The 22,197-nt window shown below is 44.6% G+C and overlaps 1 protein-coding gene across 1 annotated transcript in view; it reads left to right on the forward strand.

The window, feature by feature from the left end:
- The window catches only part of hydin (HYDIN axonemal central pair apparatus protein), a 1,234,740-nt gene that overhangs the window by 1,184,801 nt on the left and 27,742 nt on the right, over positions 1 to 22,197 (forward strand). The window contains exons 82-83 of the mRNA XM_068049816.1: positions 9,255 to 9,464; positions 14,845 to 15,008. Of these exons, the coding sequence (XP_067905917.1) occupies positions 9,255 to 9,464; positions 14,845 to 15,008 (374 nt within the window). The remainder of the gene's footprint in view (positions 1 to 9,254; positions 9,465 to 14,844; positions 15,009 to 22,197) is intronic.

Raw genomic sequence — 22,197 nt, forward strand, 5'->3', positions numbered from 1 at the left:
TGCAGCATCCCAGGACAGAGATGTGAGCATTTCAGATTTATTAATTGAATTAAAATTTTACCATCTGTCATGTCGGGATTCGAGCCCATGTCCCTAGTGCATTAGCTTGGGCTCTGGAGTACTATTCTAGTGACATTACCACCACACCACTGCCTCCTCATTACTTCATCTTGAAACTGATCATTCCTGCAGGATCAGCTCTGACTCAATTTCCTGAAGCACTTGAAACTTCCCTCTTTAACAGGCAAAGGCTAAATGTTAACACAGTATAAAGAGAAATTATTAATAGTAGATTTCAGTCTGATTAACCCTTTCCTTACAATAACCCAGGAGAGATCAGATACAAGAATATACACACAAACTAGGGCCCTCATTTTGAGTGCTAAGCCAAAGCTTTAGATGCTTCAACTGGTCAGAGATGAGATGGGTATGGGGTGGGGGGGGGGGGGGGATGGAGGGGGAGAGGGGTGATGCAGGGGGCAATAGAATATATCCAAAGGAGGTAAAGACAATTGTAAGTGAATGCTATGTGTCATGGGAAGAGATCTCACTGCAAACTGGGCAAAGGAGCAGCAGGAAGCTGTGGCACACAGAAGGACGCAGTTGTGTCAGAATTATCAAGGGCAGATATACCACTGCAGCCAGGAAGATAACTATGGGAGCAGTCATATAGGCCAGAGCACCCAGTGAGCTCTGCCATTAACTACAGTAACTTCCTATTGAATATAATTACAACCAAGGAAACTATTGGCACCTTTACCCATTCAGCTTTGCCCACGAACTGCATGAAGGACTTCAGAAATCTGTTTCATCAGCCGTGCAATGTCTTCAAAATGGCACGGCATACCAAGATACAAATCTTCAGCAACTGGAGCATAAATATCATGATTAACAGCTTATCACAGACAGGGGAAGTTTGAAGGAGGTGTCATGGTTAGAATTCTAAGGACAAAGGTCAAACAGTATCGCAACTGTTATAACATTACTTATTTTAATGGAGGCGTTAACCAGATTGATACAAATCAAAATAGTAGACACAAACATTTAAAGGGCATGAATTTCCTTGAAGTTCTGCCATAACTGGCGGAAACCCTGTTCACACCGAGCTTCAGTGTAAATTGTGATAGCAGAGAGGAGAAACCCTGAGGAAAGTTACCTCCCAAGTGTTGTTACACTAAAATCAACAACAGCAACAGCTAGGCTAATCTTTCTTCAGTTTATTTTTTCAGTGTTTACTTCTTGAAGTTTGCATTTTGGTGGTGCCTGTGTCCTACTCCTAAGCACTCTCCTAATTATGGGAGCAGCAATGGTGTGTCTCTGGCAAGTTGCTTGTGATTCGGAGGGCCTGCTTCCTGCATCTGCAAACAACACTGATGCACCTTTCACAACCACCTGCGAGGCATTGTTTGTGGCAGCCTATCTTTGCCACTACCATCATTGCCACTCCTGTGCTTATCGACAAATATCACCATTTGGAGTCCATCTCCTCGCATGATAAAATGATTGGCTTGAGTAGATAATGGTTATGCTCTATGAAATCTTTGAATCCTTGCCTAATGATTGCTTGACCATGTGATTCAGTGATTCCAAGTGAATGGAGCCCAGCCATTACCACTTCTTGGAGTGAGTAACCGCGACAGATATGCCCACTGTGTCTGTGGCCTGCCCTGCAGTTGTCATTAATGTTGTCCCCACCCCAACTGACATCAGATTGCAGTGCAGCCAACAGCACCTTGCATTCATATAGCACCTTTCATGTAGTAAAACATCCCAATGTACCTCACAAGAGTTTTATCAAATACAATTTGACACTGAGCCACATAAGGAGATATTAGAACAGGTGAACATTAGCCTGACATTCTATGTACTCCTCATCTAGGCTACCTCCGCCCATCTGATTTTTTCATTCGCCTGACCAAAGAGGCAGGTTTTAAGGAGCTTCTTAAAGGAAGAGAGAAAGTTAGGGAAATTTAGGAAGGCAATTCCAGAGCTTAGGGTCTAGCCAGGTGAAGGCACTGCTACCAATAGTAGATCAAAGAAAATCAGGGGTGCACAAGAGGCCAGCATTGGAGGAGCTCAGAGATCTCGGAGGTTGTAGCACTGGAGAGGGGTACAGAGATATGGACGGACAAGACCATGGAGAGGTTCGAACATGAGGATGATTATTTTAAAATCAAGCCAGTGTAAATCAGCAAGAAAAGAGTTATTGGTAATGGGACTTGGTTCAAGTAAGACACAGGCAGCAGAGTTTTGGATGAGCTCAAGTCTATCAAGGGTGGAAGATGGAAGGCTGACCTGGAAAGCAGACCCACCAGGATCTATGCCTGAGGCAATACGAACATACGAATTAGGAGCAGGAGTAGGCCAGTCGGTCCTTCGAGCCTGCTCCGCCATTCACTAAGTACATGGTGAACTGATTACTCCGCATTTCCACCTACCCCCAATAACCCTCCGCCCCCTTGCTTATCAAGAATCTATCTACCTCTTCCTTAAAGATATTGAAAGACTCGGTTTCCACCGGCTTTTGAGAAAGAGAATTCCAAAGACTCACGACCCTCTGAGAGAAAAAATCTCTCCTCATCTCTGTCTTAAATGGACAACCCCTTATTTTTAAACAGTGACCCCAGTTCTATCTTCTCCCACAAGGGGAAACATCCTTTCCACATCCAACCTGTCAAGACCCCTCAGTATCCTATGTGTTTCAGTCAAGTTGCCTCTTACTCTTCTAAATTTCAGCAGACATAAGCCTAGCCTGTCCAATTTTTCCTTGTAAGACAGCCCGCCCATTCCAGGCATTAGTCTAGTGAACCTTCTCTGTATTGCCTCCAATGCATTTACATCCTGACCAGTACTGTACACAGTACTCCAGATGTGGTCTCACCAATGCCCTGTATTTTCTTTCTTTTTCTTTTGGACCTCCTTATCTCGAGAGACAATGGATACGCGCCTGGAGGTGGTCAGTGATTTGTGAAGCAGCGCCTGGAGTGGCTATAAAGGCCAATTCTAGAGTGACAGGCTCTTCCACAGGTGCTGCAGAGAAATTTGTTTGTCGGGGCTGTTGCACAGTTGGCTCTCCCCTTGCGCCTCTGTCTTTTTTCCTGCCAACTACTAAGTCTCTTCGACTTGCCACATTTTAGCCCTGTCTTTATGGCTGCCCGCCAGCTCTGGCAAATGCTGGCAACTGACTCCCACGACTTGTGATCAATGTCACAGGATTTCATGTCGCGTTTGCAGATGTCTTTAAAGCGGAGACGTGGACGGCCGGTGGGTCTGATACCAGTGGCGAGCTCGCTGTACAATGTGTCTTTGGGGATCCTGCCATCTTCCATGTGGCTCACATGGCCAAGCCATCTCAGGCGTCGCTAGCTTAGTAGGGTGTATATGCTGGGGATGTTGGCCGCCTCGAGGACTTCTGTGTTGGAGCTACGGTCCTGCCACCTGATGCCAAGTATTCTCCGGAGGCAGCGAAGATGGAATGAATTGAGACGTCGCTCTTGGCTGGCATACGTTGTCCAGGCCTCGCTGCCATAGAGCAAGGTACTGAGGACACAGGCCTGATACACTCGGACTTTTGTGTTCCGTGTCAGTGTGCCATTTTCCCACACTCTCTTGGCCAGTCTGGACATAGCACCAATGCCCTGTATAGTTGAAGCATAACCTCCTGACTTTTGTACTCAATTCCCCTTGCGATAAACAATAACATCCTATTAGCTTTCCTAATTACGGTCTGTACCTGCATGCTAACCTTTTGAAATTCATGCTCTGCATCTCAGAGCTCTGCAATCTCTCACCATTTAGATAATATGCTTTTTTATTCTTCCTGCTAAAGTAGACAATTTCCCACTTTCCCACATTATACTCCATTTGCCAGGTCTTTGCCCACTCACTTAACCTATCTATATCCCTTTGTAGCCCCCTTCTGTCCTCTTCACAGGTTACTTTCCTATCTATCTTTGTGCCATCAGCAAATTTAGCAACCATACCTTCGGTCCCTTCATCTAAGTCATTTATATAAATTATAAAACGTTGAGGCCCCAGCACAGATCCCTGTGGCACACCACTCATTACATTTTATCAACCAGAAAATGACCCATTTATGCCTACTCTCTGTTTCCTGTTGGCTAGCCAATCTTCTATCCATGCCAATATTTTACCCCTTGCATCATGAGCTTTTATTTTCTGCAATAACCTTAGACGTGGCACCTTATCAAACACCTTCTGGAACTCTAAGTACAATACATTCCCTTTATCCACAGCACATGTAACTCCCTCAAAGAGCTCCAATAAATTTAAACATGATTTCCCTTTTACACAACTATGTTGACTCTGCCTGATTACCTTGAATTTTTCTAAATGCCCTGCTATAATATCTTTAAGACAGATATTAAGCTAACTGTCCTGTAGTTTCCTGCTTTCTCTTTTTGAATAAAGGAGTTACATTCACTATTTTCCAATCTAATGGAACCTTCCCTGAATCTGGGGAATTTTGGAAAATTAAAACTAACATATCAACTATCTCACTAACCACTTCTTTTAACACCCTAGGGTGAAGTCCATCAGGACCCAGGGACTTGTAAGCCCGCAGCTCCAACAATTTGTTCCATACCACTTCCCTGGTGATTGTAATTTTCTTGAGTTCCTCCCTCCATTCCATTTCTTGACTTACAGCTAATAGTGAGATGTTACTTGTATCCTCTATAGTGAAGACCGATGCACAATATCTGTTCAGTTCATCTGCCATCTCCTTATTATGCATTATTAATTCCTCAGACTCACTTTCTATTGGACAAACGGTCACTTTTGTAACTTTTCTTTTTTAAATATCTGAATTATCTGTCTTTATATTTCTAGCTAGCTTTCTCTTGTACTCTAATTTTACCTTCCTTATCAATTGTTTAGTCATTCTTTGCTGTTTATTATATTCTGTCCAATCTTTTGACCTGCCTCCCATCTTTGTGCAATTATAGGCTTTTTCTTTATTATTTTTAACTGTTTTAGTTAACCGTGGATGGCAGGTCTCACCCTTGGAATTTTTCTTTCTCGTTGAAATGTGTCTATTCTGTATATTCTGAAGTATCCCCTTAAATGTCTGCCACTGCATCTCTATTGATCTATCCCTTAACCTGCTTTGCCAGCTTTAACTAGCTCTGCTTTCATGCCCTCATAATTGCCCTTATTTAAGTTTAAAATATTGGTCTTGTACCCATTCTTCTCTCCCTCAAACTGAATGTAAAATTCAATCATATTATGATCGCTGCCACCTAGGGGCACCTTAACTATGAGGTCATTAATTAATCCTATCTTGTTGCACAATACTAGGTCCAGTATAGCCTGCTCTCTGGTTGGCTCCAGAACGTATTGTTCCAAGAAAGTATCCCGAAAACATTCCAAGTACTCCTCATCTCGGCTGCCTCTGGCCATCTGATTTTTCCAGTCTAAATGTAGGTTAAAATCTCCCATAATTATCGCTGTACCTTTCTGACAAGCTGCCATTATTTCTTCCTTTATACCCCGTCCTACAGTGTGGTTAATGTTAGATCGACTGCACACCACTCCCACAAGTGACTTCTTGCCTTTATGATTTCTCATCTCTACCCAAACTGTTTCTACATCCTGGTCTCCGGAACTTAGGTCATCCCTCTCTATTGCGCTCATATCATCATTAATTAACAGAGCTACCCCTCCACCTTTTCCTAGATTCTTGTCCTTCCTAAATGCCATGTACCCTTCAATATTCAGGTCCCAATCTATGTCATCCTGCAGCCATGTCTCTGTAATGGCTATCAGATTGTACTTATTTATTTCTATTTGCGCTCTCAGTTCATCTGTTTTGTTTCGAATGCTACGTGCATTCAGATACAGAGCCTTTAGTTTTGTACTTTTATTATTTTTGTAACCTCTAGCCTTATCTGTTGATTTACTCAGATTTGTACGCTCTGTCCCTTCCTGTCACAGTCTGTTTATCATTGTCCATATTAATACCTTTCTTTCTTGCCTTGATATTTACCATATCTTCCAAATTTGATCCCTTGCCCTCACTATTCAGTTTAAAACCCTCACTACTTCCATAGTTATGCAGCTTGCTTGCCCCAGCACAGCTCAGGTGTAGACCATCCCACCGGCATAGCCACCACGTTCTGGAGCCAGTGTCCCACGAACCGGAACCCACTTCTACCACACCAGTCTTTGAGCCACGCATTCATTTCTCTAATCTTATTTTCCCTATGCCAGTTTGCACATGGCTCAGGTAATAATCCAGAGATTATTCCTTTGAGGTTCTGCTTCTTAATTTGGCATCTAGTTCCTCAACTGGCTACGCAGAACCTCTTTCCTTGTCCTGCCTATGTCGTTGGTACCTACATGGACCATGAAGACTGGATCCTCCCCCACCCCACTGTAAATTCCTCTCCAGCCTTGAGCAGATGTCCCGAACCCTGGCACCAGGCGGGCAACACAGCTGTCTGGACTCTTGCTCTTTGCTGCAGTGTCAATAGCCCTAACTATACTGTTCCTACTACCACTACATTCCTTTTTTCTCTCTCCACTTGAATGGCTTCCTGTACCATGATACCATGGTCAGGTTGCTCATCCACCCTGCAGACCCCCCTCTCATCCAAACAAGCTGAAAGAACCTCAAACGTGTTGGACAATCGCAAAGGCTGAGGCTCCTGCACTCCTGCCCTCTGGGTCCCCTTACCTGCTCAGCTGCAGCCACACTTTCCTGTCCCAGACTACTGATCAAACCAGAAGACCCTACCCTGAGGGGTGTGACCGCCTCCTGGTACAAAATGTCCAGATAACTTTCCCCCTCCCTGATGTGTCACAGTGTCTGCAGCTCGGACTCCAGTTCAATGACTCTGAGTCGAAACTCTTCGAGCCGCAAACACTTACTGCAGACGTGTTTGCCCTGGATGACACTGGTATCCAGGAGCTCCCATATGCTGCAGCCATGACATATGACCTGTCCTGCCATTAAAGGTCTGCCAAGGAAACCCGACTCAAGCCCGAATGCTGGACCTGGAAGTGCGACCTGAACCCGACACGTCATCAGGTCCTGTCGGGGTCGGGTCAGGCAGCAGGACTTTGCTCATGTACTGATGTAAAGGACCGCTACCCGACCTGACCTCGACGGGACCGACGACATATGTCGGGGTCGGGTCGGGTTGCACTTGCGGGTATGGCATTCGGACTCGGATCGGGTTTCCTTTGCAGACCTTTGCCTGCCATCCTTAATGTGTTTTAATTAACTACTTAATTATTTTATTCAATTATTTATTTTAGTTTATTTTTTATATATATATTTAATTAAGCTTACCACTTACTTACCTTTACTATTTTAAACGTTAGGATTAGAATGGGCCTTAATCACTTACCAGATACTCACCAAACAGGTAGCTTCTTCCCAAAACAATCACCTAGCTGATTGCCTGTGATGTTTGAAGCTATGTTTGATTTAAATTAAATTTTGTTGAAAGCTCACCTGTATACTCACCCCAGCAGCTCTCTGTTTCCCTGCTCTCTCTGTTGATTGTGATGTCACTTTGATGTCACTTTTCAATTTTTCCTTGCTCCGCTTCTGCTGCTCCCGCTATGCTCCTCTCTCTGTCTCCCTGCCTCAATGCTCCTCTCTCTCTCTCCACTCCCGCTGTGCTCCTCTCACTCTCCGCTCCCGCCGTGCTCCACACTCTCTCCGCTCCCGCCGTGCTCCACCCTCTCTTCGCTCCCGCCGTGCTCCTCTCTCTCTCTGCTCCCACCGTGCTCCACACTCTCTCCGCTCCTGCTGTGCTCCACTCTCTCTCTCTCCATTCCAGTCGTGCTCCTCTCTCTCTCTCCACTCCCGCCATGCTCCTCTCTCTCTCTCTCCACTCCCGCCGTGCTCCTCTCTCTCTCCCTCTCTCCACTCCCGCCATGCTCCTCTCTCTCCACTCCTGCCATGCTCCTCTCTCTCCCGGCTCCCGCCATGCTCCTCTCTCTCCACTCCTGCCGTGCTCCTCTCTCTCTCTCTCTCCACTCCTGCCGTGCTCCTCTCTCTCTCTCTCTCTCCTCTCCAGCCATGCTCCTCTCTCTGTCTCCACTCCCGCCGTGCTCCTCTCTCTCTCTCCGCTCCTGCCATGCTCCTCTCTCTCTCTCTCTCCCTCCACTCTCGCCATGATCCTCTCTCTCTCTCCGCTCCTGCCATGCTCCTCTCTCTCTCTCTCTCCCTCCACTCTCGCCGTGCTCCTCTCTCTCTCCACTCTCGCCGTGCTCCTCTCTCTCTCCACTCTCGCCGTGCTCCTCTCTCTCTCCACTCCTGCCGTGCTCCTCTCTCTCTCTCCACTCCCGCTGTGCTCCCCTCTCTCTCTCCAATCCCGCCGTGCTCCTCTCTCTCTCCGCTCCCGCCGTGCTCCTCTCTCTCTCACCTCCAGCCATGTTCCTCTCTCTCTCTCCACTCCCGCCGTGCTCCTCTCTCTCTCTCCACTCCCGCTGTGCTCCTCTCTCTCTCCGCTCCCACCGTGCTCCACACTCTCTCCGCTCCCGCCGTGCTCCCCTCTCTCTCTCCATTCCTGCCATGCTCCTCTCTCTCTCTCTCTCTCCACTCCCGCCGTGCTCCTCTCTCTCTCCACTCCCGCCGTGCTCCTCTCTCTCCACTCCCGCCATGCTCCTCTCTCTCTCTCCACCCACCCTGCTCCTCTCTCTCTCTCTCCTCTCCAGTCATGCTCCTCTCTCTGTCTCCACTCCCGCCGTGCTCCTCTCTCTCTCTCTCTCCTCCAGCCGTGCTCCTCTCTCTCTCTCCGTTTCCGCCATGCTCCTCTCTCTCTCTCCCCTCCTGCCGTGCTCCTCTCTCTCTCTCCGCTTCTGCCATACTCCTCTCTAGCTCTGTCTCTGTCTCTGTTCTCCGACTGTGGGCTTTTGGCACGCTTTTTAAACCTCCGCTCCCGCCATGCTCCTCTCTCTAGCAATGCAGACCCCTGCTCTGTACCTGCAGAGCTGCCAGAACTGTTGAATCAGGAGCACCAGTGACCTGTGCTGCTTCGTCCTCATTATCAATCAGTGTGGCAGGGCTGCTGCTTGATACAAGTATGAGTATGACAATTGTTCCTCCACAGCTGTGCTCCAAAGACCATGCTCTGTGATGAGAACAGTCTTAATATCTCGGCACATTCTGTGCTGTATATTCTGTATAATTCTATGTAAATCAGGATGCAGCACAGCTGGTGCTAAAAGGTGCAAAAATTAAGTTCAAGCCTAACATCACACTTTCATTTTACTTACAGGTGGTCAATTTCAGTTGCCATGTTCGGACTAAACAGGACCATAGCATCGTACTGAACAACCGCACCAACCAGATCTGGAACCTGCAGCCCTTGATTGAAGGAGAGTATTGGACTGGGCCCAAGACTATCACTGTGAAACCTCATCAGCAGAACCAGTATGAGGTCAGATACAGGCCACTCACCATGACAATGGATGGCAAAAAACATCAGGTAAAAATAATGCCACTTAACCCAGAAAGATTTATCAGCTGTTCACAGTGCTCTCCTTTGAGACTGAAGGTGGCTGCTGGACATCGATGAATACACCATGATCCCTCTGATCCCTCTTGCCATCCATTCATTCTCCATCCAGCTCTCTCTCAAACTATTTCTTCCCATCAGGAGAGGCAAATTATTCCGAAGGTTATTTAATAAGTTCATTCAGTAAAGCATAATCAGAAAGTAAGCACAAAGTCATCAGGACTTCTCTACTTTTAGAATCAGTGTATGTTTCAGGATTTGATCCTTCCAATCTTCAGTGGGGTTTAGGTGACCTCCAAATTGTAGCAATGGGTAGCAGCTCAGGATTTGTACACAAAGGGGAGGATGAAAGAAGGGTACCAGGGATGGGTATTAGAAGATGCCTTAATCACAATTTTCAAGTTAGCATTTGAAAAAGAAAAATATTTAATGGCACTGGGAAAGCACAGGGAAATATAATGGTTCCAGTGGCACAGGCATGGCTAAGATTGGCACAGGCATGGTGAGACAAATGGCTTCCTTCTGTGCTGAAATCACTATGATTCTCAAAACATACAAAAATGTATTGGGTTGCAGGTGGTGACAGGATCATGATGCCAACCCAGAAATCCTAACTGCAATGGCACAGGGACCTCTGAGCTTCTGTGGGACTTCAAAATACTAGTTAAGCAGCTGACTTCATCCTTTTCAGTGAGATTCATTCACATCTATAACAAGCATAAGCTCCTTCTGTGTTTTTAATGGGCATAGAGAGCACTACCAATGATAGGGGCCTGCGATATCTGGAGAGCAACAGTTCTTTAGTAGCTGGAGTTACTGTGTTTCCTACATTGCGCAAATGAGTAATGTGATATATGAATTTCAATGCCAGTGTGATGCTAGGTACATAGACCATACGTCCCAAAAACTGGTGATCGTATCAAACAACATGTCCCTCTGCTGTTTGCAATGGGCAAGGTTGTACCCAACCAGCCTGTGCTTGCAAAACTCGAGACACAGGGTCCAACATTAGACGCGATTCTGCAATTGGACAACATTTGCAAAATAATCCTCAGTGTGCTAGGAATTACGCTGACAATCAATTTAAGATTGTCAGCAGGGCTCACTGTGTGGCGCATTGGCGCGTACTGGAAGCTACATATGTTAATACACAGGTTCTTTGCAAACAGAAAGAATATGTACAAACATTGAGCCTGATTCAGCTAAACAAAATAAGTGACAGCCATTCGCTGGTTCATTCCTCAGGGCAATGCCTTGACCAATCAGAGTCAAGCTGCCTGGTTTAAATTTCAAACAAAGCTGGGCAGTTTAGTGTCAGTCACCGTTAACTGGTGCACTCTCCATGGCAACACTTCTACCAATCAGAGTCCACTCGCTGACCAGCATTCTTTCCTCCTACAGGAGAAAGCTGTTGTTTTCCATTACATTGGTATTCTTTCAGATTGTCCTGATGGGTGCAAGACGAAAAGCTTCGACAACATGTCTCTATTTTCAGCAATACTCCGTGTGTTACTGTTTCCCCAGGATTCATTCTTGATCAGTACATCTCTGTTAACCCAGGGTTCAGTATTGTTCAGTACGTCGCTGTTTCTCCAGGGTTCAGTATTGTTCAGTACGTCTCTGTTTCTCCAAGGTTCAATATTGATCAGTACGTTTCTGTTTCTCCAAGGTTCAGTATTGATCAGTATATCTCTGTTTCTCCATTCACAATTCGGTTAGGTTTACCTTAGCAATGGGCAGGGACAGGTATATACCGCAGGGCAAGAATTATAGCTGGGGGAAAGGAAATTATGATGCGATTAGGCAAGATTTAGGATGCGTAGGATGGGAAAGGAAACTGCAGGGATGGGCACAATCGAAATGTGGAGCTTATTCAAGGAGCAGCTACTGCGTGTCCTTGATAAGTATGTACCTGTCAGGCAGGGAGGATGTTGTCGAGCAAGGGAGCCGTGGTTTACTAAAGAAGTTGAAGCGCTTGTCAAGAGGAAGAAGGCTTATGTTAGGATGAGACGTGAAGGCTCAGTTAGGGCGCTTGAGAGTTACAAGCTAGCCAGGAAGGATCTAAAGGGAGAGCTAAGAAGAGCGAGGAGAGGACACGAGAAGTCATTGGCGGATAGGATCAAGGAAAACCCTAAGGCTTTCTATAGGTATATCAGGAATAAAAGAATGACTAGAGTTAGATTAGGGCCAATCAAGGATAGTAGTGGGAAGTTGTGTGTGGAATCAGAGGAGATAGGGGAAGCGTTAAATGAATATTTTTCGTCAGTATTTACAGTAGAGAAAGAAAATGTTGTCGAGGAGAATACTGAGATTCAGACTACTAGGCTAGATGGGATTGAGGTTCACAAGAAGGAGGTGTTAGCAATTTTGGAAAGTGTGAAAATAGATAAGTCCCCTGGGCCAGATGGGATTTATCCTAGGATTCTCTGGGAAGCCAGGGAGGAGATTGCAGAGCCTTTGTCCTTGATCTTTATGTCGTCATTGTCGACAGGAATAGTGCCGGAAGACTGGAGGATAGCAAATGTTGTCCCCTTGTTCAAGAAGGGGAGTAGAGACAGCCCTGGTAATTATAGTCCTGTGAGCCTTACTTCGGTTGTGGGTAAAATGTTGGAAAAGGTTACAAGAGATAGGATTTATAATCATCTTGATAAGAATAAGTTCATTAGCGATAGTCAGCACGGTTTTGTGAAGGGTAGGTCGTGCCTCACAAACCTTATTGAGTTTTTTGAGAAGGTGACCAAACAGGTGGATGAGGGTAAAGCCGTGGTTGTGGTGTATATGGATTTCAGTAAGGCGTTTGATAAGGTTCCCCACGGTAGGCTATTGCAGAAAATACTGAAGTATGGGATTGAAGGTGATTTAGTGCTTTGGATCAGAAATTGGCTAGCTGAAAGAAGACAGAGGGTAGTGGTTGATGGCAAATGTTCATCCTGGAGTTTAGTTACTAGTGGTGTACTGCAAGGATCTGTTTTGGGGCCACTGCTGTTTGTCATTTTTATAAATGACCTGGAAGAGGGTGTAGAAGGGTGGGTTAGTAAATTTGCGGATGACACGAAGGTCGGTGGAGTTGTGGATAGTGCCGAAGGATGTTGTAGGGTACAGAGGGACATAGATAGGCTTCAGAGCTGGGCTGAGAGATGGCAAATGGAGTTTAATGCGGAAAAGTGTGAGGTGATTTACTTTGGAAGGAGTAACAGGAATGCAGAGTACTGGGCTAATGGGAAGATTCTTGGTAGTGTTAGATGAGCAGAGAGATCTTGGTGTCCAGGTACATAAATCCCTGAAAGTTACCACCCAGGTTAATAGGGCTGTTAAGAAGGCATATGGTGTGTTAGCTTTTATTAGTAGGGGGATCGAGTTTCGGAGCCACGAGGTCATGCTGCAGCTGTACAAAACTCTGGTGTGGCCGCACCTGGAGTATTGCGTGCAGTTCTGGTCACCGCATTATTGGAAGGATGTGGAAGCTTTGGAAAGGGTGCAGAGGAGATTTACTAGGATGTTGCCTGGTATGGAGGGAAGGCTGAGGGACTTGAGGTTGTTTTCGTTAGAGAGAAGGAGGAGGAGAGGTGACTTAATAGAGACATATAAGATAATCAGAGGGTTAGATAGGGTGGATAGTGAGAGTCTTTTTCCTCGGATGGTGATGGCAAACACGAGGGGACATAGCTTTAAGTTGAGGGGTAATAGATATAGGACAGATGTCAGAGGTAGTTTCTTTACTCAGAGAGTAGTAGGGGCGTGGAACGCCCTGCCTGCAACAGTAGTAGACTCGCCAACTTTAAGGGAATTTAAGTGGTCATTGGATAGACATATGGATGAAAATGGAATAGTGTAGGTCAGATGGTTTCACAGGTCGGCGCAACATCGAGGGCCGAAGGGCCTGTACTGCGCTGTAATGTTCTATGTTCTATGTTCAGTATTGATCAGTACATCTCTGTTTCTCCAAGGTTCAATATTGATCAGTACATCTCTGTTTCTCCAGGCTTCAATATTGATCAGTACATCTCTGTTTCTCCAGGCTTCAATATTGATCAGTACATCTCTGTTTCTCCAGGGTTCAATATTGATCAGTACATCTCTGTTTCTCCAGGCTTCAATATTGATCAGTACATCTCTGTTTCTCCAGACTTCAATATTGATCAGTACATCTCTGTTTCTCCAAGGTTCAATATTGATCAGTACATCTCTGTTTCTCCAGGCTTCAATATTGATCAGTACATCTCTGTTTCTCCAAGGTTCAATATTGATCAGTACATCTCTGTTTCTCCAGGCTTCAATATTGATCAGTACATCTCTGTTTCTCCAAGGTTCAATATTGATCAGTACATCTCTGTTTCTCCAAGGTTCAATATTGATCAGTACATCTCTGTTTCTCCAGGCTTCAATATTGATCAGTACATCTCTGTTTCTCCAGGGTTCAATATTGATCAGTACGTTTCTGTTTCTCCAGGGTTCAGTATTGATCAGTACGTTTCTGTTTCCTTAGGGTACAGTATTGATCAGTACATCTCTGTTTCCTTAGGGTACAGTATTGATCAGTACATCTCTGTTTCCTTAGGGTACAGTATTGATCAGTACATCTCTGTTTCCCTAGGGTACAGTATTGATCAGTACGTCTCTGTTTCTCCAAGGTTCAGTATTGATCAGTACATCTCTGTTTCCTTAGGGTACAGTATTGATCAGTACATCTCTGTTTCCTTAGGGTACAGTATTGATCAGTACATCTCTGTTTCCTTAGGGTACAGTATTGATCAGTACGTTTCTATTTCTCCAGGGTTCAATGTTGATCAGTATGTCTCTGTTTCTCCGGGGATCAGTACTGATCAGTACGTTTCTGTTTCTCCAAGGTTCAGTATTGATCAGTACATCTCTGTTTCTCCAGGGATCAGTACTGATCAGTACGTTTCTGTTTCTCCAAGGTTCAGTATTGATCAGTACATCTCTGTTTCTCCAGGGATCAGTACTGATCAGTACGTTTCTGTTTCTCCAAGGTTCAGTGTTGATCAGTACATCTCTGTTTCCCTAGGGTGCAGTATTGATCAGTACATCTCTGTTTCTCCAGGGTTCAATATTGATCAGTACGTTTCTGTTTCTCCAAGGTTCAGTATTGATCAGTACATCTCTGTTTCTCCAGGGTTCAATATTGATCAGTACGTTTCTGTTTCTCCAAGGTTCAGTATTGATCAGTACATCTCTGTTTCCCTAGGGTGCAGTATTGATCAGTATGTTTCTGTTTCCCCAGGGTTCCATATTGATCCGTACCCATCTGTTTTCCCAGAGTTCAGTATTGATCGGTTCCTGTCTGTTTCACCAAGGATCACTATTGATGGGTATGTCTTTGTTTTCCCAGGGTTCTGTCTTTTTCCCATTGCCTGATGGTACAGGATTGCTCTATATGTTACATGGTGTTGCTGAGCCCCCAAAGGCTGCAGCAATCATAAATCGTGAGGTGCCTTGCAAGACCACGCACACGGTGTTGTTGTCAATCTACAACTGGCTCCACAAACCACAACGGTAGGAACAAAACGATTGCCCTAATGGCTGAAGGAATAATTAGCATATGGAATGCATTTTCAATTTTGCTGTATGTTTCACACCCTCACATGTGAATTGAACAAATATCTCCAAGAGAAATCACCCCCAATATCTAGTAAATAAAGGTATCTCTTCATGCAGATCGACAGACCATTGGTTTGATCCCAAGTTTTTGCTATATCTGTGATCATGGTTGGCCAGGGCATCCTTGGGCTAAAGAGTAGAAAGGTTCTTGCTAATGGTTGCTTCTCAGTGAGCCATTCTGGAAAGTCAGGTGAACACAGGATCTGGCTTATGGGATGCTCGCCCCATAGTTAAATGGTTTTATTAAAAAGTACAGTAGGGCAGCCAGTGCCAGTGATACTGTATCCATAAGAGTTAGCCCTCCTCAGGAGAAAGGTTGGAAACTGTGTGGAGGAGCAAGGGGCGCTCACATGTGGAGATATTTATCCTGTCAGATAGCAGACAATGATATATTCTGTAGCACATCTTCAACTGTTACAAGCTCTCCCTAAATGTGTTTTGTTTTAGTCCCCACTATTATCTCATTGAAATGTCAGCTTGTATCTCAGTTGGTCCGCACATCTTTGAATCTAAAAGTTGTGGTTCCAAGCCCACTCCTGGAACTGAGCAAACAGTTCGAGCTAGCATTCCTATACAGTGCTAAGGTAATGGTTCAGGTGCAAGCCGAAGATCTCATGGCACTATTGTTACAACCAAGGCGGGAGAAATGCACTGTTAATTCAGTCCCACTTCTCCCCACAGGTCACAGCATATCAATAAATTTTTCCCACCTATCGAAGAATAACCAATTAGATACGTTATTTGTCCCCCAGAAGAAAGCACACCTATCAGGTTTCTTTAAACAACAACAACTTTAACAATTATTAGAAAAAATTATAATACGTCTTAACCATGAATGAGATAAATCTATATATATATGAAAAGCGCCTTATTTCCCAAGCCCTCTTGCACACACATGTATTCAAAAAAAATCTGGTTAGCCAGGGAAAAAGGATTTTGGGTTTACAGCTGTTTCATAGGAATAAAAGGAATAATAAAATAATTCAGTTTGTTACGTTCTGTTAGGAAATTCTTTAGTTGGGTGAGGTGGCCCAGAGTCGAATAGTCAGATGCCACTTGAAGTCTCTCCAGGCAAGGTTGATGAACGGTCTGTGATGTGTAGATGTTCAAGGCAATTCGGCTACAGCATAGGTCTTTCAGCAGGTGTGTAGCAACAGGTCTACTTAGGACTCATAGCAGCAGTATAGCAGTGGAAGCTTTCTTCAGGTTCCAGGATTTCCCAAAACACTGGAGGCAACAGGAACCACACTGGATGCAGGAATTCTGTAGAGACAGGAGGCAATAGGAATCTGCCACCTTTCTTTTTCAAGAGATGCAATTTTCCATTACAGAGCAACATCTTTTTCTGGGTCTTCCACTTTGATCTCCAGGCAGCTTAAAAATCAAATATCAAATGCCTGTTCTTTGTCCAACTCACTGGTTTTTAAAAGGGTGCAATGTGAAAGTAAACCTTCCTCAGCCGATCACAAAACCAGACATAGAGTCTCCCAGGTCATTCAAAATGCTGCTTTGAGGAGGTCAAAACCCCTGGCTGGTTTCCTTGAAATTGCTAGTTTTCCTATTCTGGTAGACAAAGTGAACATCCAACAATTTCAGCTATTTGCGGGGCTATGAAAAGCAACCAAAAAATCTTTACAATCACATTCAGGAAAAGAGGGTGGTTAAGAGCAATGTGGGCTGCTTGAAAGCTAATGATGCTGATATTCTAAATGAAAATAAGGAAATGGCAGACATGCTGGATAATTACTTTGCATCAGTATTCCCAGCAGTGTTAGGGGTCAGCATGCTGTCATCCCATGGAAACTAATATTGAATCAGGGACAGGGACGCAACAAAAATGTCAGCAAATTAACAGCAACATTCACGCCATAAGACTGCCAGGCAATGACCAACTCCCAACAAGAGAGAATCTAACCATCTCTCCTTGACATTCAATGGCATTACCATCGCTGAAACCCCCACAATAAACATCCTGAGGGTTACCATTGACCAGAAACTGAACTGGACCAGCCATAGAAATACTGTGGCTACAAAAGTAGGTCAGAGCCTGGGAATTTTGAGGTGAGTAACTCACCTCCTGATTCTTCAAAGCCTGTCTGCCATCTACAAGGCACAAGTCAGGAGTGTGATGGAATACTCTCCACTTGCTTGAATGAGTGTGGCTCCAACAGCACTGAAGAAGCACCAGGACAAAGCAGACCGCTTGATCGGCACCCCATTCACCACATTAAACCTTCACTCCCTCCACACCAGCGCACAGTGCCAGTGCCGTATACAAGATGCACAGAAGCAACTCACCAAGGCTCCTTCGACAGCACCTTCCAAATCCACACCAGATGGACTGCAGCAGTTCAAGAAGGCAGCTAACCACAACCTTCTCTAGGGTAGTTAGGGATGGGCAACAAATGCTGGCCTTGCTGGCCACATCCCATGAAAGCATTTTTAAAAATGAAGAAAATAATGACACTAAAGAGTGATAAAACCCCAGGACAGGATTGTTTCATTCCAAGGATTTTAAAGGAAGTAGGTAATAACATTGCAAATAACCTAACTGTGATCTTCCAAACTTCTTTCAATTCAGGAACCATTCGTTTAGAGTGAAAGTTATGCATGTCACTCTGCTACTGAGGACATTATTTATATGGGCTTCCAAAGGGCAGTCAATAAGACATAAGACACTATTAGCTAAAAATGAAGCTCATGGAACTGAAGGCAAGTTATTGGCCTGGTTAGGAAATTGACTGAGCTGCAGGAGACAAGAGTGTAGAGATAATGGGCAAGTATACTACCTCATTGGCAGGATGTGACTAGTGGTGTCCTGCAAGGATGTCTGTTGGGGCCTCAACTATTCATTGTATTCATTAACAACTTAGCTAAGGTAATAGAGAGCCACATACCTAGATTTGCCGATGAGGCAAAGATAGGCAGCATTGTAAGCAGTGTAGATGGATGCATAAAATTACAAAGAGATATTAACAGATGAAGTGAATCGGCAAAATTATGGCAAATGGATTTCAGTATTAGGCAAGTATGAGATCACCTGCTTTGGACCTAAAAAGAATAGATCAGAGTACTTTCTAAATGGGGAAAAGCTATAAACTTTGGAGGTCCAAAGAGATTTGGGGGTTTATGTACCTAGATCATTAAAATATCATGCTAGGGCTTTGAATATATCTAGAGGGCTACAAGATAATGGGTAGAGGTTATGCTACAGCTATACAAAACCCTAGTTAGACCACTGGAGTACTGTAATAAAAACAAGAAATGCTGGAACTACTCAGCAGGTCTGGCAGCATCTGTGGAAAGAGAAGCAGAGTTAACGTTTCGGGTCAGTGACCCTTCTTCGGAACTGGAGTACTGTGTTCAGTTCTGGGCACCACACCTTAGGAAAGATGTATTGGCCTTGGAAACACTTCAACACTCAAAGGATGGTAGAAGTTTGGAACTCTCTTCTGCAAATGACAGTTGATGTTGGATCAATTGTTAATTTTACATCTGAGATTGATGCATTTCTCAACAGTATTGCCATCGCTGAACCCCTCCCCCCCCCCACCAACAACATCCCCTCGGTGGGGTGGGGGGGGGGGGGGGGTCACCATGACCAGAAACTTAACTGAACCAGCCCCATAAATGCTGTGGCTACAAGAGCAGGTCAGAGTCTGGGAATTCTGTAACTCACCTCCTGACTCCCCGAAGCCTGGCCACCATCTACAAGGCACAAGTCAGGAGTGTGATGGAATACTCTCCACTTGCCTGGATGACTGAAGCTCTAACAACACTCAAGAAGCTCGACACCAACCAAGACCAAGCAGCCCGCTTGATCGGCATCTCGTTCGCCACCTTAAACATTCACTCGCTTCACCACCAACGCACAGTAGCAGCATATACACGATGCAGTGCAGCAACTTGTCAAGTTTCCTTCGACAGCACTTTCCCACAAAGGAAGCATGTATCTGTGAAGACCAACACTTGCAAGTTACCCGCCAAGATGCACACCATCCTGACTTGGAAATATATCACCGTTCCTTCGCTATTGTTGGGTCAAAATTCTGGAATTCCCTCTCTAACCGCAATGTGAGTGTACCTAAAGCACACGGACTACAGTATTCAAGAAGGTGGCTCACTACCACTTTCTTGAGGGCAATTAAGGATGGGCAATAAATGCTGGCCTTGCCAGCGATGCCCACATCTCACAAATGAATAAAAAAAACTGTCGGATTAAATTTGGATAATTTTAACTGTTGGGGTTGATTTTAATGGAAAGGAACATTGGAAAGAGTATAGAATGGGTGCCCTCTCTGATAGCACCTACTTAATGACATCGCTGAAAGTTAGACATACCCCAATGTAAGCGATTTAGGGAAGTGTGCTGGAGAAACCTTTTCTACACAGATGGTTATGAGGCTGTGGAATGCACTACCAGAGATAGTGATTGAAACAGAGACCTTGGCTGGTAATTTCCTGGGAACTGCGGCAGCTCCACCATCCTAAGTTTGATGTAAGTGGGTCAGAAACTCCACACGCAAATTCTTGGTTATTGTCTACATTTAAGAAGGATTGAAAAGGTGGTTGAAGGAAAGGGAAATATAAAGATGTGAGAACAAGGTGTAAAGAAGACTAAAGACTTTCATTTATTTGGTGCCTTTCACAACCTCAGGATGTCCCACAGCCAATTAAGTCCTTTTGAAGTGTAGTCACTGCTGTAATGTAGTGTGGGCTGTTCATGTGCAGGATAAAAACCAATACAGACTGCTCAGGCCAAATGGCCTGTGTTGGATTATAATGCTATTTAATTCCAAGCTAACTCATCTCGTATCAACTGCAATATCAATGTAACCCCAATCCTCTTTCCATGAAGAGTTACTGGATCAGGAGCAGGAACAAAGACTACTTTCTCTTCACTCCCAACCCCGCCCCACGAGGGCCGTTTGTAAACCCCTTCCCAGCTGTTGGCTGATTAGTTATTATGGCGATAGTTGTTTTTTTTTAACTGGGTTCAGATAGTGAGGTTCCTGCTCAATAATTTCATAGACATGCTCATCCAGCTTTAGTTGAAGGAGCATTTATTACAATATGTGTACAACAAATTGGCTGGTGTGAGTAAGTGATGGGTGTTATAAAGGTTTGATGTCAAACTGGAATGTTCACATAGGTGATAAATGACAAACAACAGCCGACCTAAATTCATGAGTGATGGTGTACAAGTTAACTGCTGCTCTGGGACCACAGGTTATGGATGCTGTTATCACTTTACGGTATCCCTTGCCAAACATTTGTTTCTGCTGCTTTCTGCTGTAAATATCCAACTAGCACTGATACATGAAACTTTGAGAACCTGATATTTGTACCAGTGATCTCAGAGGAACAAAAGTCAGTCAGAACCAGCTGCAGAGAGTTCTGGCAGCTTTCAACCAGCTACTGAACAAATATAATTAGAGGCAGCCCTTAGCTGTAGCATTGGCTGCCACTTTATCATGAACAAGGGTGAACTCAGGACGTAGAAGTATTTGTTTTGTGTTCTTCTGTTCAGAGTGAGCCAGTAGGTTTAAAAGGCTCATGTTAACATCCGCTGGCAGTGAAGATCGCAAAATCAGGTGCTCAGGCAGGCGAGGGCCATTCATGGCAGGCAACATTTAGTGGCAAAAGAAAAAGCTAGCAGCTGAGAGGCTGCACTGACAGCGAGTGCAAGGCCCATTGAGGGTGGTGTTCCTCTGTTCCAAAAAACAAAAGCAAAATACTGCAGATGCTGGAAATCTGAAACAAAAGCAGAAAATGTTGGAAATACTCAGCAAGTCAGGCAGCATCTGTGGAGAGAAAAACAGAGTTAATATTTCAGGTCATGACCTTTCATAAGATGAGTCAAAAGTTGGAAATATAGTAGGATTAGAGCAAGTGAAAGGGGAGAGGGGGGGAAGAAGAACAAAAGGGAAAGTCCCTCCTGCCTTCCACAGACCCTGTCACAGACCTTAACTCTGTTTTTCTCTCCACAGATGCTGCCTGACCTGCTGAGTATTTCCAGCATTTTCTGTTTTTGTTCCTCTGTACCACTTGAGCACAGTGCAGAAAGAAAAATCTGGCTGGGAGGATCACTGTTGACCCCTTACAAAACCCACGGCACTTTCCTTGCCTTTATTTCACTGGTAGGAAAGGCCACCAGATTCTGTGGGACACAAACAATCCTCCCCACCAGGTTTTCCTTCCAATTCTTTCCAGATGATACTCAATGGCCAGGCAGTAATGAACAAAATCTACCCCAGTAAATTTCAACCTTACACATTCATGGGAAATGAACTGAAAGAGATAAGAGTATTAAGTAAGCATGGGCAAATATCTAGGCAATAGTGATCACAATATAATAAGGTTTAAGATGATGATTACGAGAGAGAATTATTGATGTTGCAAACTCCATAAGGAATAGATTGGGAACAAGCCAACTATGATGGAATGAAAATGGAGCTCAGGAAGTTTAACTGGAGCAAAACATTGACACGCAAAGAGGTCGAACAACATTGGGGAATATTTAAAAGAGACATTGATAGAGTTGAGGAGAAACACTAGTTTATTCTTATTTTAGAAATAAGAACAAACTAGACAAAAATGAGATGCCATGTGTCACACACACTGGAAGTACGATGATACAACAAACATGGACTAACTCTGAAGCGTTAGGAAAAACAGACTTTGTCTTTAAAAAGTGAACCTTTATTTTAAAAAGTGAATAATGGTCCAAAATGGCTGCCAAAGAAAAGGAGATGGCTGCGTCTGTTGACAACGTAACCACTAGGTGTCGCGGAACTGGCACATGCACAAATGCAGCCTCATGCACTGAAATGTCACTGTCTGCAATGACTCAGGCAGCTGCCAGTAATAAAGATGGCGCTGCTCAATTTGTCACAAAAAACAAATTAAACCCAAATTCCCTCAATAGCTGCAATTGCTGCCTCCATCCCACCCCCAACAGTACCCTGCTCCCTCCCACCATTGTGCTTCTCTTCGTCTGCTTGCTACTCACTCTCCACCTCGTCACTGCCTTTCCTCAGCCACTTGCACCACCCTTGCTGCTTCCCCGCCCGCACCCGCCCTG

This window comes from Heterodontus francisci, chromosome 17 (genome assembly GCF_036365525.1).
Source record: "Heterodontus francisci isolate sHetFra1 chromosome 17, sHetFra1.hap1, whole genome shotgun sequence".
In the NCBI taxonomy this organism is placed as follows: Eukaryota; Metazoa; Chordata; class Chondrichthyes; order Heterodontiformes; family Heterodontidae; genus Heterodontus; species Heterodontus francisci.